This window comes from Mus pahari, chromosome 20, assembly GCF_900095145.1.
Source record: "Mus pahari chromosome 20, PAHARI_EIJ_v1.1, whole genome shotgun sequence".
In the NCBI taxonomy this organism is placed as follows: domain Eukaryota; kingdom Metazoa; phylum Chordata; class Mammalia; order Rodentia; family Muridae; genus Mus; species Mus pahari.
In genome coordinates, this window is record NC_034609.1 from 40,624,726 (window position 1) to 40,647,555 (window position 22,830).

The window sequence follows — 22,830 nt, forward strand, 5'->3', positions numbered from 1 at the left end:
ATGTGGCATTTTTGCATGGGCACCAGTTCAGGACCCAGCCTAGCCCAGCATGGTGTTATCTTACTTTACTTGATTGCCTCTGCAAAGACCCTGTTTCCTAATAAGAACACAGCCTGGATGCCCAGAGTTAGAACTGGGACATAACTTCTGGAGAGAGACAGTTCAGCCCACATTGCCAGCAGGGTGTCTCTAGGCAAGGGAGTGGTCCCTCCCATCACTCCCTGATCTATGCCACAGGTTGGGGGGTCTGTCTACCCTACAGCCAGCCAGCAGGCATGGGGGTTGAATCTTGCTTCTTCTATGGCTCTGGCGTCCCCAGGGTTTCCTGAAAGTACCTAGGGTAGACTGCCAGACCCTCCCCAGTTCTGCAAGGTCAAGTCTTCGTTTGTTCCAGATTCCCCCTCCGCCCCACCAGGGTTCCCTGTCCGTGGCCATGGTTGGAAGGGTGTGTCTGTGATGTTGGCCTCCTCCTTGCTTATGATTTTCCTCCTCCTTGCCCTAAACAAGCGACCAGCAGCAATCTCATTACTCCAGACGCCTCAGGTACCTTGTACCATATAGGGGAGAAAGCGGAAGGCTCCTCCCTGCCTACAAGGAACGCGAACTCGGTGGGAAGCACACGGTTCCCCTGTCAGACGATCGATCGGTTTGTGCCTGGGATTCAGTACAAGTGGGTTGCGGTACCCAGCTGTGAGCCTGACACCTCGGTGGGTCATCTACTCACCAGCCAGACTCACGGTTACCCAGGCAACCAGCTGATGCCCAGAGCCAGTAGAGCAGGACACCCACCTGAGTCCTGCTGTTTCCTTGGTAGCGGTGATAGCTAGCTACAGAGAGGCTGCCTACGATGGTCACTTAGGTTGAGTGCCTGAGCTTTGCCTTTTTCTTACAGAGAACCCATCTCCCCAGGAGCTGGCTTCTCAGGCACCGTAATACCTGGGCTTTCCAACTGAAAGGGACCACAGATATTGAGGAATGGAAGACACGGGTTTTAAAAGTTATTATGTTTATATGTATAGGCATTGGCTCCATGTGTATCTGCGCCCGGTGCTCACATAAGCCAATAGAAAGCGCCAGTAAGTCCCCCAGGATTGCGGGTACAGATGATTGTGAGCCCCACCGTGTGAGGGCTGGGAGCTAGGTCCTCTAGAAGAGCGGCTCTCCAGCCCCAGCTCCACCCTACTTGGCGATGTGAGGTCAGGTTACCAATGGAGCTATCCCAGTTCTCCCCGGCTGTCGCTGGCTTTGTGTGGCCTGACTGCTCAGCCTGGGTTTTTCTCATCTGTAAAGTGGGCTTCACCTCCCCGGGGTACCTTTGAGATTACAGAAGTTAATGTGTAGGCCTGGGGGGGGGGGGCGGAGATAGCTTAGTAAAGCTTGCTTTGGGGAGCTTGGGAACTCCAGAACCCATGTGAAAAAAGCCGGGTGTGGTGGTGCGCTCTGGAAATCCCAGCGCTGAGAGGTGGAGACAGGTGGATTTCTAATTGCTAACCGGCAAGTTCCAGGCCAGTGAGGGACCCTGTCTCAAGAAAAAGACAAGATGGAGAACTCCTGAAGAATGACAACCGAAGCAGACCTCTGACCTCCAGTTGTACTCTCACACATATGTGTACCCCACAGGAACACACACACACACACACAGAGACAGAGACAGAGACAGAGAGAGAGAGAGAGAAAGAGAGAGAGAGAGACAGACAGACAGACACAGACACAGACACAGACACAGACAGACAGAACAAGAACAAATTAGGCATTTGGCACAGATCCTGACCAGAACAGAGTCTTCCAAATGAAGAGCGAAGACATTTTAGTGGCATTCGGCACAACCCACTATGCACTGCAGCTGCACCTGTCTAGTGGGCAGCCATTGTTATCTACTTGATAGCATTGCTGTAGTGCTTCATGTCCCCTCCCTGTTCACGACACCTGAAAAGAAAACCATGGATGAATTCTTCCACTGGTGAGAGGGGCCAGCAGGTGACCATGCAGTGACTAGTGGCTAAACCTAGGTCCCTTGAAAGACCCACATGGTTCACTGATGGTCACAGGATGGGGTTGTGGCCATCCAGATGTTAGCAGAGGCAGAGATGGGAGCAGCCCAGTGCTTATCTCTGGACAAGAAGCTCAGCAACCGCGCCCTGGTGAATTCCATCATGAGAAGAAATAAATAGAATCCTGGTTCTCTGGGGGCTGCCTGGCAACTCCGAGGCCATTGCACTGAGCGCAAGAAGCCTAGCTCAAAAGACCGTGTGCTTCACGATGTGTCCAGAAACCAGAAAGAGCGAAGGTGTTGGAGGGGACGTGGCATTGACTGTTCGATGTCCTCGGTTTCCTTCGGGATGACAGCTGCACGTGATGCGCTAAGCACCACTGGACTGTGTGCCTGGAGATGATTGATGGGTCAGTGATGTGTGACTTTTGCCTCGATGATGGGCGTGTCTATACAACGAAGACAGCAGGGCTGACTCTCAGAGTCCCCATGCAGACACACGGGCTATCTCTGTCTTGGAGTGCTTTCTGTTGCTGTGATTAACACCATGACCAAAAGCAACGTGGAGGGGAATGGGACTACATCATCCGACAGGTTATAGTTCTTCACTGAATGAAACTAAAGGCAGCAACTGAAGCTTGTTTTCTTATACAGCCAAGATCCGTCTGTCCAGGGATGGCACCGCCTACTGTGGGCTTGTCCTTCCTCCATCACTTAACCATTAAGAAAATGCCTCACAGACAGGACTTGTCCATGGGCCAGTCTGATGGAGGTAATTCTTTATAAGAGAACCTACATGAGAACCTGCACCCTCTCTCTCTCTCTCTCTCTCTCTCACACACACACACACACACACACAAGCATACACACAAACATACACACAAACACATACACATACATATACACACAAGTGCATACACACACACGCACACATACAAACACATACATAGACACAAGCATACATACACACACATGCACATATACAAACACATACATACAGACAGACACACACAACACATACACACATCATATACAAGCATACACACACACACAAGCAACGCATGACCTTCATAATGTCGAGTAAGTTAACACTTTTACATGGGGCCACATTCAAGAGGTTCCCTCTTCCTGATGACTCTAGGTCTTTGTCAAGCTGACAGCTAAAGCTGTGACAGTTACAGCGAGTGGGGGGGGGGGATCTCTTCCGAGCCTGCCACAAAGGATCCTTGTAACAGAGCAGTGGTGTTCGCTTTAATCTCTGAAAGTTTCTGGGTGACACAGGCCCACCCTGTGACAGAGGCGGCTTGCATTTGCAGTATTTTCACGCTTTCATTAGTGTGCTAATTATGCACATCGGTGGGCTTTGCATCGACATTTTCTTTTTTATTTTTTTGAAAATGTTTTATTAGATATTTTATTTACATTTCAAATGTTATCCCCTTTCTTGGTTTCCCCTCCAAAAACCCCTATCCCATCCTCCCTCCCCCTGCTTCTATGAGGGTACTCACCCACCCACCCACCCACTCCCACTTCCCTGTTCTGGCATTCCCCTACACTGGGGCATCGAGCCTTCACAGGACCAAGGGCCTCTCCTCCCACTGATGTCCGACAAGACCATCCTGTGCTATGTATGCGGCTAGAGCCATGGGTGCTCTCTGGTTGGTGGTTTAGACCATGGGAGCTCTGGAGGTTCTGGTTAGTTCATATTTTGTTCCTCCTATGGGGCTGCAAACCCCTTAAGCTCCTTCGGTCCTTTCTCTAGCTCCTCCATTGGGGACCCTGTGCTCAGGGCAATGGTTGGCTGCGAGCATCTGCCTCTGTATTTGTCAGGCACCGGCATTTTCATAGATGTATATGATAATGTTTAGAAGGCCGATTGTCTTTCCATAGCAAGTGTAGAGTCTCGGTGGGCATAGTCTGCCTGCCTTCCTTGCTGGGTGTGCAAGGTACTCTGGGGGGACAAAACATTAATTAGTAACTTTTCTTGTCACTGTGATGAGAGTGACTGGCAGAGACAGACACAGGTGGGGAGCGGTTTGTTCATGCTTGCGGCCCATCGTGGGGAAGCAAGCATGACAGCAGACAGGTGGCAGCTGCTCATTATATGTATGATAGCAACTAGGGAACAAAGAGGTGGAGCCAGGAGCGCAGCCTGCCTACGGCCTTACAACCTGCTTCCAACAACATGTTGAAGGTCCCACCACCTCTCAAAACTGCACCAGCCGCTGGGGACCAGGTGTTCAAACACATGAACCTGCAAGGGATATTTCACTGTGAAACCAACACCTTAGAGGAAAAGCCCCAGGTGGGGTCCCTGTTCAGGCTTGTTCAACCTGAACTCCATAACTCATATGCAAGAAGACTGCTTTGAATGTGGCCCAACGCAAAAATGTTAACTTTCTTAACATTATAAAGGGTTAGTGTGTGTGTGTGTGTGTGTGTGTGTGTGTGTAGGTTCTCATGTGAACTTTGTAGGTGGTAGTGTCAGGTTTCAGGGTCAAAAGGTTGGACACACCCACTAGCTGGGGGCTTGTAGAACCTTGTGGCCCCTATGGAAGGAGGCAGGTAGAGGCTGTCCTTGTTCCAAGCACAGAGCACTGTGGAGCAACAGATGAGCTAGACCTTGGGCATGGGCAGTGGGGGCATAGCACTGCCCCATAGCTCCTTCCGTGGTGACAACAGTGTGCTCTGTCTAGCAGCTGCAGAGCGAGACATGTGTGGCGGAAGAGCTGGGCTTCCACTTAAGTTTTCTTGTAATTAACTTGACTTGTCAGGAGCCCCCGGCGTCCAGTAGCTTTCAGACAGGCCAAGCAGCCCCATGCCAGCCCATAGAAATAAAGTATCAGAGACATCCGCTCCTAGCTCGCTTGGTTCCATCTCCTCAGGGACATCCCCCCCTCCCTCCGCAGCTCCTCAGAGTACCCGTGACAAGTGACAAGGAGCATGCGTACTTGCGTGCACGAGAGCCTCAGAGGCTGCAGCAGGCAGCCGAGCTTGTGGGGCCCCCTCCCAATCCTCGGGAAGAGCGTTTCCAGTACATTCTGAGCCACACCTCCCGGTGAGGGACACCCACCTGATGACAGCTAGTCTCCTGTGGAAGAGCTAAGAGGCCCGAGAAACCCCAGTGTCTTGTTCCTGCTTCCACCGCAGGAACAGTTTCCAGAGAGATGGCTGGTGTTGCCCAGGTAACGTCCCTTCCCTGACAAGCAGAGAGGGTAAGGACAGCCATGGAGTGACTGGCTCTGCCAGAGGGGGAAACAGGAGGCTCTTCCTGCTGGTTCTGTTTATTGTTGGCTGGTGCGGCTTTGCCACAGATGCTGGGAGCCTTTCTTAGTCTTGCCTGCTCTGGACCACTCCCTCCTAGGACTTGGTAGGTGAGATTATGGACAGTTGTTGTGTAGCCAGGAAGTAGATGAGGTGCTTCGTTGCCTGTTGTTTCCTGAGCAGGCACAGCAAACCTTTGGAAGTAGTTATTCTTTTATTGCTGGGCAGATGAGGAACTACAAACAATAGGTTGTAAATCCCAGGGCCTGTCTACTCTTCTTACCCCATTAGGGCTTAGCACAATACTGGGCATGTTATAGGAGAAGAAGGCTTCACCTGATCTTAGTTGAGTGCGTAGTGAGTAGGTGGGTGGTGGGTGAGTGGGCAGATGGGCAGTGAATAGACAGGTGAAGGGTGGATAAGCCAGAAAGCGGATGGGTGAGGGGAATGGATGAGTAGGTAAACTTTTGGATGAAAGATGGATAGATAAGTGGGAGGGAGATGGATCGGTGAATGAGAAGGGAAATGGGTAGATGGATATGGATGGATAAATAGAGGAATGGGTAGATAAATGGAGGGTGAATGGGTAAGTAGATGGTAGATAAGAAGATGATGTGTGGATAGATGCCTGGATGCATACATGGATGGATGGGTGGGTGAGTGGGTGGGTGGATGGATGGATGGATGGGTGATGGATGGATGGGTGATGGATGGATGGATGGATGATGATGGATAGATGGATGATGGATGGGTGAAGGATAGGTGCATGAAAAGCTGATTGTCAGGGGCTGGAAAGATGGCTCAGTGATTAGGAGCACTGGATGCTCTTCCAAAGGGCCTGGGTTCAAATCCCAGCACCCACATGGCAACTTACAACTGTCTCTAGTTCCAGGGGACACCTACACACACACACACACACACACACACACACACACACACACACACACATACACACGCACGCACGCGCACTCATGCACGCTCGCATGCAGGCAGAACACCAAGGTGCAGAAAATAAGAATAATATTTTTTTTACAAAGGAGCCGATGGTCAGATGACTGGGTAGATGGTAGAAACCGAGCTGAGACGAGATTCTGCTTATTGCAAAACCCATCCTCTTAACACGCTACGCTGCTTTTGGCTTTGCCTGCCCACCTCTGTCTTCCCAGAATGGGATTTTCTATATTTTAAAATGGCTCGTTTGAGGTACAAGTTATATGCCATCAAATTTAGCCATCATTAAGTATATACTTGATGGTTTTAGTAAACTTACAGGCCTGGCCAACTGTTATCCCAATCTGGTTTCGGGACATGGCTACCACCCTAAAGATGCCCTGTGCAAATCCCCACTGCCCCCCGCCCCCCCCACAGTCCCCGCATTGGCCGGTTCACTTTCTGCCTGTAAATGGACTTTTTCTTTTAGGGATTTCAGGTCCTTAAAAGGAATCTTACAGTTTATGCCTTATATCTGTCACGAGGAACCGTAGCCATGAAGTGAGCCGGGCTGTCACATGATACATTCATGCTGGTCCGTGGCTCTACCACATCTTGTTCAGCCGTGAGTTCCTTCTTTGAAGGAGATTGATCTTGTCTTGGGGGGAAACTCTTGTATTTGCCTCTGCGCGACTTGACTTTTCCTTTGGAGGGGGGAGGGGAGCGGTAACAATTACTGAACTATGTAGGGAGTGCGTGCTTAGCATTATCAGACTATCAGGCAGGACAGGGGCACAGCTTAGTGGTAGGAACTTGTGCTGGGTTTGATCCCCAGGACAAGAGGGTGCGGAGGAGGGGCTATTGAATGGTTTAGCCATGTAACTGTCCATTTTTACCTACCCCGCTCCACCCCCCTCCCGCCCCCAAGAGCAGTGCGCCAGGATTAGTTCGACCGCATCCTCGCCGACACTTGGTATTATCTGTCTTTTCCATCTCAGCCGTCCCAGTGGGCATGAAATGGTATTTCTGTACCACTGAGATGTGTATTTCCCCAGTAGCTCGTAACAGCAAATCACCCTCCCCCCCATTTTTGTTTGTTTGTTTTGCTTTTTGTTTTTGAAACACAGACCCAGGTAGTCCAGGCTGGGCTTGAACTCTTAAATAGCTGAGAATGACCTTGAGTTTCTCCTGCCCCGCCCACCTCCCCATGTTGGCATGACAGGTGTGTGCCACCACGGCCAGCTGTGAGCATCTTTTCACGTGTCTTCTCCCAAACTGGGAGCTGAGTCATGATTCACAGTTTGGCAAAAGCGCTGTTGATGGAGGGCCAGATGGTAGCTCTTTGGGGCTCCGAGAGCCGCACTCACTCAGTTTCTGTTGCATATTCTGTTTGCTTTGAATTTTACAACTCTTGGAAAACCCATAGGGCCATTTTTGGGGGGTGTCATTGTGTACAAACAGCCAAGGCTAGGTTTGAACACAGGCTGCATGTTGCCAGCCCCACACTAAGTCAGAATCAAGCCACTTTTATAACATCAGTCATGTGCCCAGTCACAAGACAGCTCCAGGACCCCTGTCCCCTCTTCCCCCACTCAGGTCAGGGACTCCAGTGGCCCATGAGCCACTCAGGGCTTGTGGGAGGGCAGGCTCAGTGGGGGGACTGTGCTACCTCCAGAGAGCCAGGATTCTAGAAGTGGCCTCATCTTAGCCCCACCATGACTCATTGCCTGCTGAGCTCATCAGAGTTCCTGGGATGATGCTAATGTGTCACCTGGGGTGTGGCTGTGGCTAAGGACCTGGAACCCTGGATGTTCTGCCCCACCCAGCCCCGCTCATGTGTCTCATCCACTAGTCACTGATGTCCAGCCCATGGGTTTATTCCTGGCCCTTACCCGCCACCAAGCGTCCTTGACACCTTCAGTGTCTCTCAGCTGACCCATCTTGCCCGTCCCCTTGACACCGCTGCTCCCGAGGGACATGATAGTCAGGGTGAGACCTTTAGAGGCTCTGCAGCCAGTTTTGATGCATAGGCCAATTTGAGTCTTCATGGCTACCTGGCTCTAGCCTGGTTACTCCCTGCCTCCTGGCTGGGACCGGGTTGTGAATCAGGATTCCAGCAGCAGCAGATGATATGGCTACTCTCTCCCACTCCTAGCGCCATCTGCTTTGGCAGGCTGCTCACCCATGGGCACCGTGGAATAGTGTCCTGAATGCTTACAGCCTTGAGAACATCTCAGCTTGGGCAGACAGAAGTGTTAGAATAAAGGGAGTCTGCAGACCTGTGTTCCTGTATTCCAGGTGATTCTGCCTGTGTCTGAGAGCCCCCAGAGGCACTGACTTTCTGCTGCCCACATAGATGACATGGTCAGGGTTCCATATCATCAGGGTAGAAGGTACCCACCTCACGCCCATATCCCCTGCACCCCACAAGATCTTAAAAGTTTTGGGTTTTTAAATATTTTTTTTTTAAAGATTGGTTGATTGATTGATTGATGTGAGTACACTGTAGCTGTCTTCAGACACACCAGAAGAGGGCATCCGACCCCATTACAGATGGTTGCGAGTCACCCTGTGGTTGCCGGGAATTGAACTCAGGACCTCTGGAAGAGCAGTCAGTGCTCTTAACCACTGAACCATCTTTCCAGCCCCCGTGTCCTTTGCTTGTTGGTGGAAACACGGTTGGCTCTCGTTCAGCCCCTATTTCTAGATCAGACTGTGGCCGTTAGCTCAGATGACACAAGAGTGAGAAACTTGGCAGAACTTCCCCGGGCGACTCCAGTCGCACTGCTGGAGAACCATCTTGCCTTCAGATGGCCAAGGAGGGGAAGGGTCTCCCGTCTCTTTCTCACTCTCAGCGGAAGGGTCTCCCGTCTCTTTCTCACTCGCCGCTCCGTTCCTTTTCATCAGTCTGCCAATCAGAAGTCATTTGCACTCGGTCCTGTGGCTGAGAGGTTGCTCACAGGGTGGTCTAACCTTGGGCAAAGACTCCAGCCCCCAGGGTTTTACAACAGTGCTCATCAGAACCAGGCTAACACTGTGTCTGCCCCGAGCCAGTGTTAAGTGAAGGTTAGCCCCTGTCCCAGCCTTGGCATCCTGTCTCTGAAGCGGGTGTCCTGATTATACAGCAGTCATCCCTCAGTTCCAAGAGCGGGGGACCCTCAGTCAGTACCAAGGCCAGGTCACCCAAGGCAAGGAATTGGTCTCTGAAGCTAGTTTGCTCAGGCACTGAAGATAGATAGGCCCTGCTTGCCTCTAACTCCCTTTCCGTCTGTCTCAATGGTAGTGATTCTCAACCTACCTAATGCTGCACCCCTTTAATCCCAGTTCTCATGTTGTGGTGACCCCTGAACACCACCTCCCCCCATCATAGAATTATTTCATTGCCACTTCCTAATTGTAATGTTGCTACTGTGATGAGTCATAATGTAAATATCTGATGTGCGGGATATCTGATATATGATCATCTGTGAAAAGGGTTGTTTGACTCCCATCGGGGGGTCGTGACCCACAGGTTGAGAATCCCTGCCCTTTGGCGACTGTTCTTACAACTGTCCTGGCCGCCCACCTCATAGGTTCATTATGTTTTGCAGAGGTCTTGTTGGAAATAGGGTCTCTTTTTATAGCCCATGACGGCTTTGAATGTATCAGTGTGCAGTGTGCAGTGTGTGTGTGTGTGTGTGTGTGTGTGTGTGTGTGTGTATTGGGGAGGGGGGACTGAGTGTGAGTGTCAGAGTTCGGCGTCTCTCTTAGTTCAATCTCTCCCCATGGCTGGAGCTCACTGATTCAGCTAAGACTAGCTGGCCATCGAGCCCCAAGGACCCTCCTGTCTCTACCTCCCCAGTGCTGGGATCATAGGCACATACCACCACGCTTAGCTTTTCTATGTGGGTGCTGAGAATCTGAGCTCAGGTCTTCATGCTCATCCCGCAGGCATTTTCCTGGCTGAGCCATAGTCTCTGGTGCCCAGATCAGTACTGGATTGCAGGCGTGTGCCACCACAGCCAGCCATGTTTGCAGAGTTTACATGGGGGTGGGAGGGCGCAGTACCATGTTTGCTGCATATATTAACAGTGGCTATTTCTGGATTATAGGATTTTTGAGGGTTTTTTTTTTTTCCTTCTTCTCCTCTTTGTGCTTTTCGGTATGGTTTCAATTTTCTTTAAAAATGAGTGCCTATCATCTTTAGAGGGATAAGTAATTCTTCCAAGCATAATAGCTTGCAGCTGGCCACCGGAATGGTTCCATGTTGAAAGCTTCCACGGAACACAAGGGGAATCTGCTGTGGGGTTGCCCTAAAGGATGCATTGTCCTGGTGATCGTGATGAAATTAAATAAATTAATTAAATAAATAAATAATGATCTTTTGACAAGGACGTGCGTGGTTCTCTAGTACACATTGAAATCCGTGAGACCAGAGCTTAGCGGACGGAGTGGGGGGGGCAGTCACCAGCAGCCAGAAAGTCAGGAGTGATGGGTCCAAAGCAGCCTGTTTGGATCAGGGTGTATTTTGTCCCTGAAGTCAGGGAGTTAGGGACACACTCCTGAGCACCCTCTTTGTCAGCGCAGCCGATTTAGTTGTCACAGGAGTGCTCGGGCCCGGCAGAACTTGTCATGCCTCTTCTGTCCTCAGAATGTGCAAATCTCTACCCAGTCCGGTTCTCTTCCACCCTCTGTGTTGTAGCCGGTGCCAGCCTTGGTGGATCAAGGAGTGCTGTGGAAACCGGAGGCTCCAGCACAGAGCCCTGAGGTCAAGAGAGGCGGGGATGGGGCGGGAATGGGGCTGGTAGGCCAATGAAGGAACTTGAGTAAAGAAATGGATGAGAGGGGAGAATTTAAAAACACCACGGGGAGGTGGGTAAGTGGCGCTCGCCTGTAATCCCAGCACTTGGGAGGTGGAGGCATGTGGACGGCACAGTGAGTTCTACACCACCCTGGGTTGCTTGACACCCTACCGCAACAAGACAGAAAGATACCTTATAGGTACAAGTTTTATGCGTACGATACAGGTAGCACCAGGAAAGCAGAGAGTGCGTGATAAGAGACGGATGTGCTCTTTGTGTCTAAAGAGACAAATTATGTGTCAGAGCTTCATTTACTGTTGGCTCTGTTCTCTGGGCTACGATATTGACATGGGTCCCTCTGAGACTGGGATGAATTTCTCTGCCTAGAGATGTGGGACCTAGAGCCCTAAAGGTGAAATGGTTTCTTAAAGGAGTCATTCTCACCCTGGTTCCATCCCCATCCATTAGGGCTGGGATATGCCCTCCAGATCCTTCCTTTTGAGCCCAGGTCATAAGACCAGTGTATAATTCTTAATTAAGAAATGTCCCAGGAAGACCCCAGCGGCTTCAGGTTGAGCCTGGGTTATCAGCGAGGCCCCCTCCCTTTCTCTTTTCCCCTCTCCTCCTTCAGTGTTTGGCTCAGAGGTTGTGTGGCATGTCACCTCCGCTAGCTGCCGGTATGGGATGCCCTGACTCTTAAGATCCCGCAGGAGTGAGGAGTTTAAGCGATGAAGTTCATTCTGTTGAGAGTCCCAGCAAGCCAGGGCGGCATGGGGCCAGGCAGGCAGCCACAGAGACAGAGGAGGGAGGGGAGCACTTGGCTTGGACCGCTGCCCTTCATGGCCTCTGTTTCCATGATGTCAGAGAGGCGGAACTAAGCAGGGTGCCTGAAATCCAGGAGGCCACAGCCCTGCCCTCCATTTGGGGTTGGAGGCAGCACTGAGGGAGGTGAGCAAGCTTCTGGTTTCCTCGCCTGGTTTCCTCCTGGGCTCGCGCCCCACCTGGCTGCAGCTGAGTTCTGGCCTTCATCCTGACCATCTCCAGCTCTTTGTCTGAATGGCACTTGCCAAGAGACCTCATAGGATCCACCTAGGCAGAAGAAACTCGGCTCATAGAAAGCCGTCTGTGGGCCGGGAACATTCCCGTTCTCGCCGTGTTTGGCGACTTGGGGGACTGAGTTTGGCGGAGGACCCCATGTAAAAGAACAGTTTCCTAATTCCTTTTTATGTGTCACTGGGAACAGGGCGGGAAACTGCCGTTCCCGTTCCGGCGGGGCGGCGTTCGGAGCCTGCCTGTCTGCAGACGCACCCTTGACCTTGGATGGAGTCTGTTCCTTTCTTCATGTATCCATTTCCTTTTGGGGGAAAGCTCAGGCCAGGTTGACAACCCTTCCCAGGCTCTTTTCACCCCAGCCAGAGACGTCCTTTGGTCATCTCGAGTGGTTTGCTAAGTCGGTGATGCAATTCCCACTTCTCTCCCCCTCCCCTCTCTCTCTCTCTCCACCCAGAAAAAGATTTACAAATATAAGAAAGTCCTGAGTAACCCCAGCCGCTGGGAGGTTGTCTTGAAGGAGATAAGGACACTGGTGGACATGGCCCTCACGTCTCCTCTGCAGGACGATTCTATCAACCAGGCCCCGCTGGAAATCGTCTCGAAACTGCTCTCAGAGGTAAGATGCACACCGTCCTCCTCTAGGCTGTCTGTTTTCACTTCTCTCTTGTACTCAGCCCCATCTGAGTGCGTAGGAGAGATCTACCCATGGTATGCCATCCTGCCATGGTTACTAAGGAAGCCAGTGTTTCCTCACCAAGCCCTGGAGGTCATTGAGACCGGGGCTTGCCGGTTCTAGTTGGCCTCCAGCTTTGTTTGTCACTTTTGCCAAGCCTTAGGTCAAACCCACATCTTAGCTCTCTGACAGCAGGCCACTGCAGCTCCCAGGGTCAAGTGCCAGCTCTGTGGACCTCTAAAGCCCCAAAGCGGTGGGTCTCACCCTTCCTGACACTTGGACACTTTAATACAGTCCCTTCGTGTTATGGTGACAAACTCCTACCCCTCACAGCCATTCAGTTATTTTCGTTGCTGTTTCTTAACTGTAGTGTTGCCACTGTTCCGAACCACAATGTAAATATCTGTTTTCCAGTGGTCTTAGGTGACCCCTGTGACAGGTCTACTTGGTGACGCCCCCCCCCTCCTCCAGGGGTCAAGCCCCACAGGTTGAGAACCACTGCCCTAGATGAACACTTCCATCCTGCTCTGTCTAGCTGGGGCAGCATCTCGTTCTGGTTTTGTTCGGCCCTTCTCAGCTTTCTGTCCCGCGCACTCTCAGCCGTACGCATCATTTACCTTGCTGAAGGTTTTAAAAAAAAAAAACGTATTTTGTGTGCGTGATGCAGGTGGCGGCAGGAAATTGTCGCACGCATATGAAACTGTCAAACAATAGAACAAGGCAAAAAGGTAAAAAAAGTAATTGGACTTCAGCACAATGACCATTTCCAGGTTCTCTTTAAAGACGGAAAAAAATCTGGCTACGTCGGGGCAGCTACTGTTAACTTAGCATCCTGTCCCGGGAAAGGCCAGCACCGTCCACTTGGCCAGGCAGCCTTGTGCTAGAGTGTGTGCCGGTTGCTAACAGTTACAGGCAGGAGAGTAACACCCATCTCCTGACTTCCCGTAGCCCATGTTCCATCAGGGGCTACAGCCGGAATGGAGAGGAATTGAGTCAGCTGTAAGTGAGTTGGGGGTGGGGGGTGGGAGTGGGGATGGGAGGAGGGATAGTCCCAAACCTCACTGTCGCGCCCCCCCCCCACCCCGGGATCTGTGCGCTGCCCTCTGCACGGTGTCTTGCACCCTAAATAGACATGCTGATCTCGTTTATGTGCCTGGTTGGCCGCTGGGGATGCCAGGGTTGCTGGCTGCCTATTTAAAATAGTCACAGTCACCACCCAAGCGATGTCTCCATCCCCCTCTCCGGGGAGTTCCATCCTCTGTGTCCTAGTGCACTCCTGAGCAAGCTCCTGCATGCTCCCGTCTTCCCTTCAATGCTGTCTGAGGCTGGCCACCACCTTGTGGCCCCGAGACTCAGGTCCTCTTGGATATAGAGTGCTGGGGGGTCCCTCCCCTGGAAGAGCTGGCTAGCAGACAGACAAGCAGGGTGGATACATAGCTGGGGGAAGAGCTTCGCTCTGTAGAGGGCCGTGTGCTGGTGTGAATCATAGTCAAGGTTCAAAATCTAGGGACCACCTGCCCAGTTCCCAGCCCTGACTTCAGGCTTTTTACCCAGAGTGAGGGAAGGAAGACAGGCAGGCAGATTGATTTCCAATCTTCCCATTTTACCATTGGTCGGACTTCAGGAAGTGTTTGTGTTGGCTCACAGTTAGAAGGTGCGTTCACAGTGGGGCAGGCATAGCAGTAGGGACCTCTTTTTGTACACATTCCACCCAATAGGAGACCTTGCTGTCCTCACTCATAAGCAAAAGACAAGTCCATACTGGCCTAGAACCTTTATTCCATCTGGATGTGACATTGTCCAACCCTTCAGTTCCAGCACACTGGGCTGTCCCCAGGAAGATCTCTACTATTGGCCTGTGGTAGGCCCTCTTCCCCATCCCAGAGATGCTGCTGCCCATTTAGGGCGTGGGTCCTCTTACCTCCATTAACCCACATTTAGAAAATCTCTCCCCGAGACGTCCAGGTTTGTGTTCCCATAGTGATTTTAGGTTCTACCAAGTTGCTAGTGAAGATTAGCTATCATAAGCAGTTAGTAGCTTTGTAAAGACACTGAGCTATGTAGCCAGCCAGCTAGGGACTGTCCCCAGGCTCACCCGTTAGCTAGGCTCACATTCTGAGACATTGATGCCTTCATAGGCATAGATTGGAGAGATAGCTGGCTAAGGTGGGGGCACACCTGTAATCCCAGCTCTTGAGAGGTGGCGGCCAAAGATCAAGAATTCAGTATTGGTGACATAGTGAGTTCCCAGCCAGTCTGTGGTACATGAGACCGTGTCTGGGGGGGGGGGGGGCGGGGAATCAAACAAAAGAGAGATGGTTCAGGACGCCTCTGTGGTGAAGAGCACTTGCTGAGTGAGTTCCCAGCCCCTAAGCAGCAGTTCACAACTGTATGTACCTGCACGTACATGCAGACAAAACACTGATACACATAGAATAAATACATCTTTAAAATACCCCAAACCAACAAAGTCCTATGCCGGGGAGAGGTCTCCCTGTCCGGCAAACAGGATGTTCACAACAAGGCTTCTCGCTTCTCAGAGAGATGTATGGGTGCCCACACGGCCCAGCATAGAGAACTGCCCCAGGGTTGGATGCTATAAAGAAATAAATAAATAAAACCTTTGGACTCAGGCCTGGTGGAGGTTCAGGTCACCACTCCAACACTGTTTCCTTGTGCATCAGGTCAGTGGCTGCTCTGTGATCAGCTCCAAGTAACAGTCAGCAGGTAGTCAAGAAGACAAAACTGTCATCATAAAGCAGGGGCTGGTGACACAGCACAGAGGAATAAAAAAGGCTTTTGTGGCCTAGCCTGATGGCCCAAGTTACGACCAGAATCCACAGGGCAGAAAAAGAAAAACAAATCCTGTGGATTGTGCTCTGACCTCCACCTGATTGGCTTTGACATGGGTGCATCCCGAGGACTAGACGGATGGGTGGGTGGGTGGGTGGGTGAGTGGATGGATGGATGGACGGACGGACGGACGGACGGACGGATGTAGCATAGAAAGTTTTCAAAGTGAAAAAACAAAACAGAATCAGTATATCAAGTGGAAAGCAAATTGTTTGAAGCTCTAAAAGCTCCGTGGATGGATAGATGGATAGACGGATGGACGGATATAGCAGAGAAAGTTTTCAAAGTAAAAAATGAAACGTAATCAGTGTACCGAGTGGAAAACAAACTGTTTGAAGCTCTAAAAGCTCACTGCCACCATAAGGGAAGAGCAGGGCTGGCTTTCATCTGCTGTGACTCAAAGTGACTAGCATTTTTAAGAGTCCTCTAGAAATTGGCCCCACAGAAGGAAAAAATGTTATTATAGTCAAAGAAGCATGCTCTGTTTGTACTTTATCCTCAAGATAGTGGGCGGCCCCTCCTCGGTGCTTAGAGCCTTTGTCTCCGTTTCCTGTCCTCCACATCGCTGGGGCGAAGGCAGGTGTCCTTTGGCCTTAGCTAGTGCAGAGCTGCTCAGTGTTCCTACTCCCCATTGGCCTGTTGTGATGGTAAGGGGCAAGGTCCCCCGCATTGGGCCAGCTCTGATCAAATCAGGAGTTGCTTTCAGCTCCAAATGTGGCTGTTACGAAATGCAAGTACACTCCGGTGACAGCCTGGGTCCATCAGAAGAGGCAGCGTAGCCTGGCGTCAAAGAGAACAGCAAGTGCTTTGAAATTTCCCATGCTTCTTGCCATTTCTTCACACGCTCGCAGGAAGGCAGTAATACAGTCAGTTTAACAGATTCCAGATCCAGGAGGAGAGAAAAAAAAAAAAACACAAAACAAGTTTATTAACCTAGTTTTGTTTTAGAGATCTGTTGCTCAGATGCGCATTTAGCTGGGACATTGGAGGGGCACTCGTGGTACACCCGTGTTTCTTGGGAGCCTACCTTGAGAACCACTGAAATAACCTTGATCTAAAATAAAAGGTTTACCTGGCACCGAATGTGAATTCACAAAAGGTCTGATTTCTTCTGTTATGAGCCTGCCCTCTGGTTCTAAGGAGTGTTGTTAAAACACAGAATCCTCAGACCATGGTCCCAGGAGATGCCAGTATTAGAACCCCCATTTGTCAAAGGAGTAATGGAGTCTCAACAAGACTTGAGTCACCACGGCTTCAGAGCTGTGAGATGTGGGTGGGAAGCTCAGTTTTCCTTTTACCCTCTGTTCTGGTTTTTTAAAAAAACACCCTGACCAAAAGTAATTTAGGAAATGAAGGCGTTTGTTTCCACTTCCAAGTCACACTGAGGGAAGTCAGGGCAGGAACTTGAAGCAGACACCATGGAGGAAAGCTGTTTGCTAGCTCACACTCAGCTCTCTTATACAGCTTAAGACCAGCTGCGTAGGGCATGGTGCTGCTCATAGTGGGCTGTGCCCTCCTGCATCAATCAACAATCAAATCTCGATAGTCCCTTACGGACATGCCCACAGGCCAGTCTGGGCAGGGTTGAGAGTTAACGATGACAAGCCACTTTCCTGCCTGTCCCAGAGTTGCCCTGGTATGTTGAGTGAAGAAAGTGATCACTGCGTGTGGTTGGGGGTAAGGGTTGGGAACACTGGAAACAGTCCGCCGTGCTCTGGATCCCTGGGATCAAATGCCCGTTTTTTTTGTTGATTGTGTTTTCCGTCTTTCTCTGCCCAATTCTTTTTAGAACACAAACCTGACCACTCAGGAGCATGAGAACATCATTGTGGTAAGTTGCCTGACATCCCCTACCCTCCACCCCAAGCCCCAGCCTGGTGTCCAGACTAAGATTCTCCGCAGAGCACAGTATGCATGCGCCACAGCCACAGGGCTTGAGTCACTTGGCTGGCTGCCCACCCCCACCCTTCGCTGCAGAGTTCAGCTACCCCGGGGGTGGCCGTGATGATCAGTCTTTGGGGTTCACTGCAAGCAGGTCTCCGTTGCCCTGACACTGGGCAGGTAAACCTGCTCTTTCTTGCTCCTAATTAATCTCCTGCATAAAACCAGGATTACACCCCTCTGGTACATACAGTAAGCTCGTCTTTCTCAGAATTCAACAGTGTTCTAAGCACCTTTGGGTTTGAAATATTTTTCCCGGGCAATTTTAAGCTCTGAGACACCTAACGGGAAAGAGAAACATGGGATTGCACGGGCTGTGGGTCTCCCTTCTTCTTGGGGTCGTTGGCCACTGGCCCACGAGGGTGTAGGGTGCAGCTCATGAACCGGGCTTCAGGATGGCCTGCGAGTACAAACAGTAATAACAACACACTGGGAACAGCTTTGGGGAGACAGATCAGCCGTCCTTGGGTGAGTCAAGGGTTGTATAGTTTGGGAAAAGGTGGTTGGGAATATCCAGGGTGGGCAAAGGTCATTGCTTGAAGGCTCGGGTACCGAGTTGCCTCGTTAGCGTGGGGAGGCACTTCAAGAATCCCAGGTGCTAGCCGATAGGCTCTTCTTGGGAGAAAGGAAGCTGAACCTGTAATCTCACCAAGGCTACACGGCATCCCACAGGCAGAGGTGTGTGAGGGTTTCTAGCCTACCCAGACGAGGTCAGAGAAGGAGAAACCCTGCTGGTACAGTGAGTCCTCCATTTTTCGCAGAGCCCAGAAGGCTATCTAGACAGTGGTAGAGACTGATGACGTGTATTGTATGTCCAGCTCTTACCTGAGTCCACACATGGTAGAAACAACCCTGCTGCCCCGAGCTCATCGGTTGTGGGAAGACAGGTCGTAGTCACTGCACCATAGTGTGCAGTGGCAGAACCCAGGAGGCAGGGCCAGAGAGAGAGAGAGAGAGAGAGAGAGAGAGAGAGAGAGAGAGCTTCCCAGGGTGGTGACATCTGAGCTGGGCTTTGAAGCATCAGTAGGATGCCAGATGAGTAAAGGCGCCAAGGTTAAAGCCACACAGTGCGCACTATGGGAGCTTCAGCGATGCTGGAGCCTAAAGCACACGGGAACAAGAAGCTGGGAAATAGAGCCAGAAATAGAGATGGAGCGGGACCCTGTTCTGGAGAGACCAGGGTGAGCCTGTGAGGAGGGGCTGTGGCTTGGGGGGGGGGGTAACATGCCAGTTCCAGTGCCCCTGGGGCTTATCGCACTGAGCCTGTGTTCACACCAAGAGGTGAGCCGCTGGCATTTCAAAGCTCAGTGGGGTCAGCAGAGCCTCCTCCATTAGCCCAGCACCCGGTGCCTTTGACTGCTCTTGCCAGGATGGGGTAAGCCAATCTGGGTGCTCCAGCACCTCCTCCCAGTATCCTATCAATGAGTTAGCACGAGTAAGCAAACCTCACAGCCCGTGGCCACCAGAGGCCAGGCCTGCCATTGAGGACTTCCTTCCAGGGCCCCAGCAGGTCAGATCATGATCTCTCCATCAAGGGCAGGGGTGGTTCTGGGTGGTGGAAGAGCACAGGGGAGAGGCAGCTGGTCTCTTCTGCCAGAGTAGGGGTGGGGCTAAGAGGAAATGAGAGCAGGGTGCTTCCAGGACCCGGTCATGTGAAGGATGGGGGCGTGTCACCTGAGGAAAGATGGTTAAAGGATGGACCTGTGTTTGCACAAGGCAGGGGTGAAACCCTCCGGGTCAGTGCCAGTCTGAGAATTATAGAGGATGTTGTGTCCCCAGGTCCTAGAGGGAGGAAGAAGCTCTATCATACAAGCCTTAGGGAGAAGTTTGTTCTGAGGATCCTGGCTAACGTGGCCACATTAAGACCCATCCTTATCCCCCCCACACACACACACACTCTAGTTTCCCCCTCCTCCCACGCATCCTCTCACTACCATAACCACCATCATGAGGGGATCACATCCTTACCACATCTGCTGGAGCCTCCCCCCTTCCAGCCTGGAGTGTGTCCTCATAGTTAACCTATTGACAGTCAGTCCCCTGTAGCAGCACTAGGTTCTTCTCTATGTACCAACTTTTCTATCGGAACTTGAATGAGCTTTTCTCATTCCACCAGCCAGATCCCCAAGCCATAGCATCAGTGGGTACGACTTGGGTACCAGCAGAGGCACATGGGCTGGCACACACACCCAGGATGGGGCCACTTCCTGTGATGGGAAAGAAAGCAGACTTAATGCTAACACAGATTCAAGCTCAGAGAATCTAGACCACCTGGCTATGCCAATTACTAGAAGAACTGAAGAAAAAATAATAATAACTATTATTTCATGTGTGTAGGTGTTTTTGCCTGCATGTACGTATGTCTGTGTACCGTGTGCCAGAAGTGCCATTTGAAGTCAGAGGAGCTCCTTGGTTCCTCTAGAATTGGAGGTAGAGATGGTTGAGCTGCCATGTTGGTGCTGGGAACTGCACCAAGCCCTCTGCAAGATCAGCCAGCACTCTTAACGGCTGAGCCATCTCTTCAGCCCGCCTGAAGAAATTTTAGTGTTATTAAGAACACTTGTCCCTGGGCTGGAGAGATGGTTCAGCAGCTAAGAGTTACCCTTGCGGAGCACCCATGGCGGTTAATAACTGTCCCCTAGCTCCAGGCACTCACACGGTACACAGTCCATACATATACAAGGCAGTGTCTGGTGTCTGGGACACCTAGGTAGCAAGTGCAAGGTCCTGGGTTCAATTCCCAGCACCACCAAAATAAATTAAAAAAAAAAAAAAAAAAAAAGATGCCCCTACGGACCTTTGGTTGTGGTGTTAGACTCTTCAATTGTCTCAGACTTTGAAAGACAGGATGTTTTGACCTATAGCCTCTACCCATCCTCCCGTGTGCATTACCTCATCTATAGGACATCTGGTACAATGTGAACAGGTGCCAGCTGTCATATGGTAGAGCCTCAGGAACATTAGCAGGAGAAGTCTCTTCTTTCTGTCCAGAGATAGGTATTTTGTTTTGTTTTCCAAATAATTCTGGGCCATGATTGTTGAATATGCAGATGAGGAGTCTATGGAGGGAGTTCTGACTTAACTTTGCCATTGCTGGTATTTCATTGTGGTGGTTGTTGATGATGATGATGATGGTGTTGAGGTTTTGAGCCAAGCCTACTGGCACAGGTACTCCTAGGCGTGTTCTCCTAGGTACTTGGGAGGCTCACAACTTCCAAGCCTACCAGGGCTACAGAATGAGTCCAGGTTCAGCCCCAGACAACTTAATGAGACCCTTTCTGGGAATAACACGGGGGCTGCAAGATTGGTTCAGTGGGAGATCCCCTGCCTACAATCCCCTAGTGAGGGGCCGGGGATGTGGCTCGGTAGTCAAGTGTTACCTCCAGTTATTGTGGGTGACACCTGGATCATCTAGCCTTAGAACTGAAAAAAGGAAGGAAGGAAGGTGATCTTGCCTCCCCCGCCCCCGTTACCTTCCTCCATGGAGATTGTTCATCCATAGCAACAGCTTCTGCCCTGGGTCTTGTTCTTAAAGAGCAGGGTAACAAAGGGCGTGTTCCACATCTGTCACCCCGCCTGTCAGTGTCGCCTGGAGAACCTTCCAGGGCTTTCTGTGAAATCGTTGCTCAAGTGCGTCTCCTTCTTCATAGCAACAGTTGAAGAGGGTGGTTCCTCATTTTGAAGGTACCTTGGGCATTGGGAGAGTGTGACATCCTTCCTCTCAGGCCTTTACTCCCTAGAGGCCCTTGGGACAGAAGTATCTTGATGTGTACCAGGTACCCCTTAGGGCTAGTTCACCCTCAGGAGACCTACTTTATAAAGGTGCCTTTTGACATCATGACACAGCTTCGTCATCTGCAGGGTTGGCGCTCAGGAGCCATGCGCTGAGTTACCAAAATAATGACGAAAACCTCTCAGTGTTTATTTACTTATTGTGTGTGTGAGAGTGTGTGTGTGTGTGTGTGTGTGTGTGTGTGTGTGTGTGTATCAACAGACAACCCTATAGAACCAATTCAGTTGTCCCTTCTGTATGGGGTCCTGGGACCAAAGTCGGGTCACCAAGATTTCATAGCAATTCCTTAACTCTGCAAGCACATCAACAGGTCTGGCCATGTCTTTAAGTTCATGATTCTATGAACAGCATTCATGGCGATCCGGGGGCTTCCGGTTGGACGTGCTTGTTACTTTTCTTTAACTGCTGCTCTTTCCGGTCCAGTGGCTTCAACGCTCCAGGGTCTGCCAAATGCCAGTTTGGTTCTTTTCTCATGATTCTCCATGAGCTGTCCTATCTAACACGCCAAGCCAAGGGCACAGCTTCCGGAAAGATTCCACCAAAAAATGGAAACCCGCTTATTGGTTTCTATCAACGCGTTTGAATACGGTCATCACTTTATGACCAGCAAAGGCCTTGGAGGGATCCCTGACCCACTCCACTGTCTCTTTATCTGTCCCTGTGGGCTAATGGATCAGTGAAGGAATGACTTGGATGGGGCACTTGGCAGTGGCTGTCGGTGCCGAACTAGCTCTCCCCACCCCACAATGTAATTCACATCCATTAGGAAGGAGGCCTGATGGGAACTAGAGGGACCCAACCCAAGGGGACCACACCCTGCCCTGCACTGGTACTGGAGTAGAGCTAGGGAAGTGCCTCACGAGCAGAGAAGGGACCTCCCATCCTGTTGCTGCCCCTGTGGCCTGAAACCTTCCTTTGTTTAACCAGCAGGGCCATGCTGGGTCGCCTGGCCCTGGAGCAGAGAACTGGGCATGGTCTGCTTCCAGGAGACAGAGGAGAGGGTGTACTGGCTGCTCAGGTCACCGGGAGGCTTCCCTCTGTCTTTCATTTCAGTGCTGTCCCTCGTTAGCCCGTCTCTCCTTCAATGTAGTCGTTGTCCCCAGACTCTCTTCCGTTCCTTGGTGATATGCAAAATGAACAGTAACCCAAACATGAGGTCACTAGAGTGGCTCCGAGTCCTGGTTCTGCTGCCGGCTCGCTGTGCACCCTGGATTGGTGCTCCCCCCACCTCTCCAAGCTCAGACTCCCGTTCTCAGTGGATCGGTAGGAACTCAGTGCACATGGACAAGCCACACAGTTCTAGCCACACAGGACGGCACAGGCCACCAAGGACCTCCACTGTGAATGCTGTCATTTTATCAGGGTGGGGTGGTGAGAGGCGGGAACTTGCCTTGCAATGGGGCCGGAAACCCTTGACCTGAGTTTCTTGGAACTGCCCAGCCATAGAAATGGGACCAGAATAACAAGGTGATATCTGTTTTGTTCTTCTTCTTCTACTTCTTCTTCTACTTCCTCTTCTTCTTCTTCTTCTTCTTCTTCTTCTTCTTCTTCT

At 51.1% G+C, this 22,830-nt stretch overlaps 1 protein-coding gene across 2 annotated transcripts in view; it reads left to right on the forward strand.

Moving 5' to 3' along the window:
* Cmip (c-Maf inducing protein) overlaps window positions 1–22,830 on the forward strand; it is a 209,822-nt gene that overhangs the window by 147,761 nt on the left and 39,231 nt on the right. For both annotated transcript variants that reach the window (XM_021220262.2, XM_029532451.1), the window contains exons 4-5: window positions 12,473–12,634; window positions 17,334–17,375. In XM_021220262.2, the coding sequence (XP_021075921.1) occupies window positions 12,473–12,634; window positions 17,334–17,375 (204 nt within the window). The remainder of the gene's footprint in view (window positions 1–12,472; window positions 12,635–17,333; window positions 17,376–22,830) is intronic.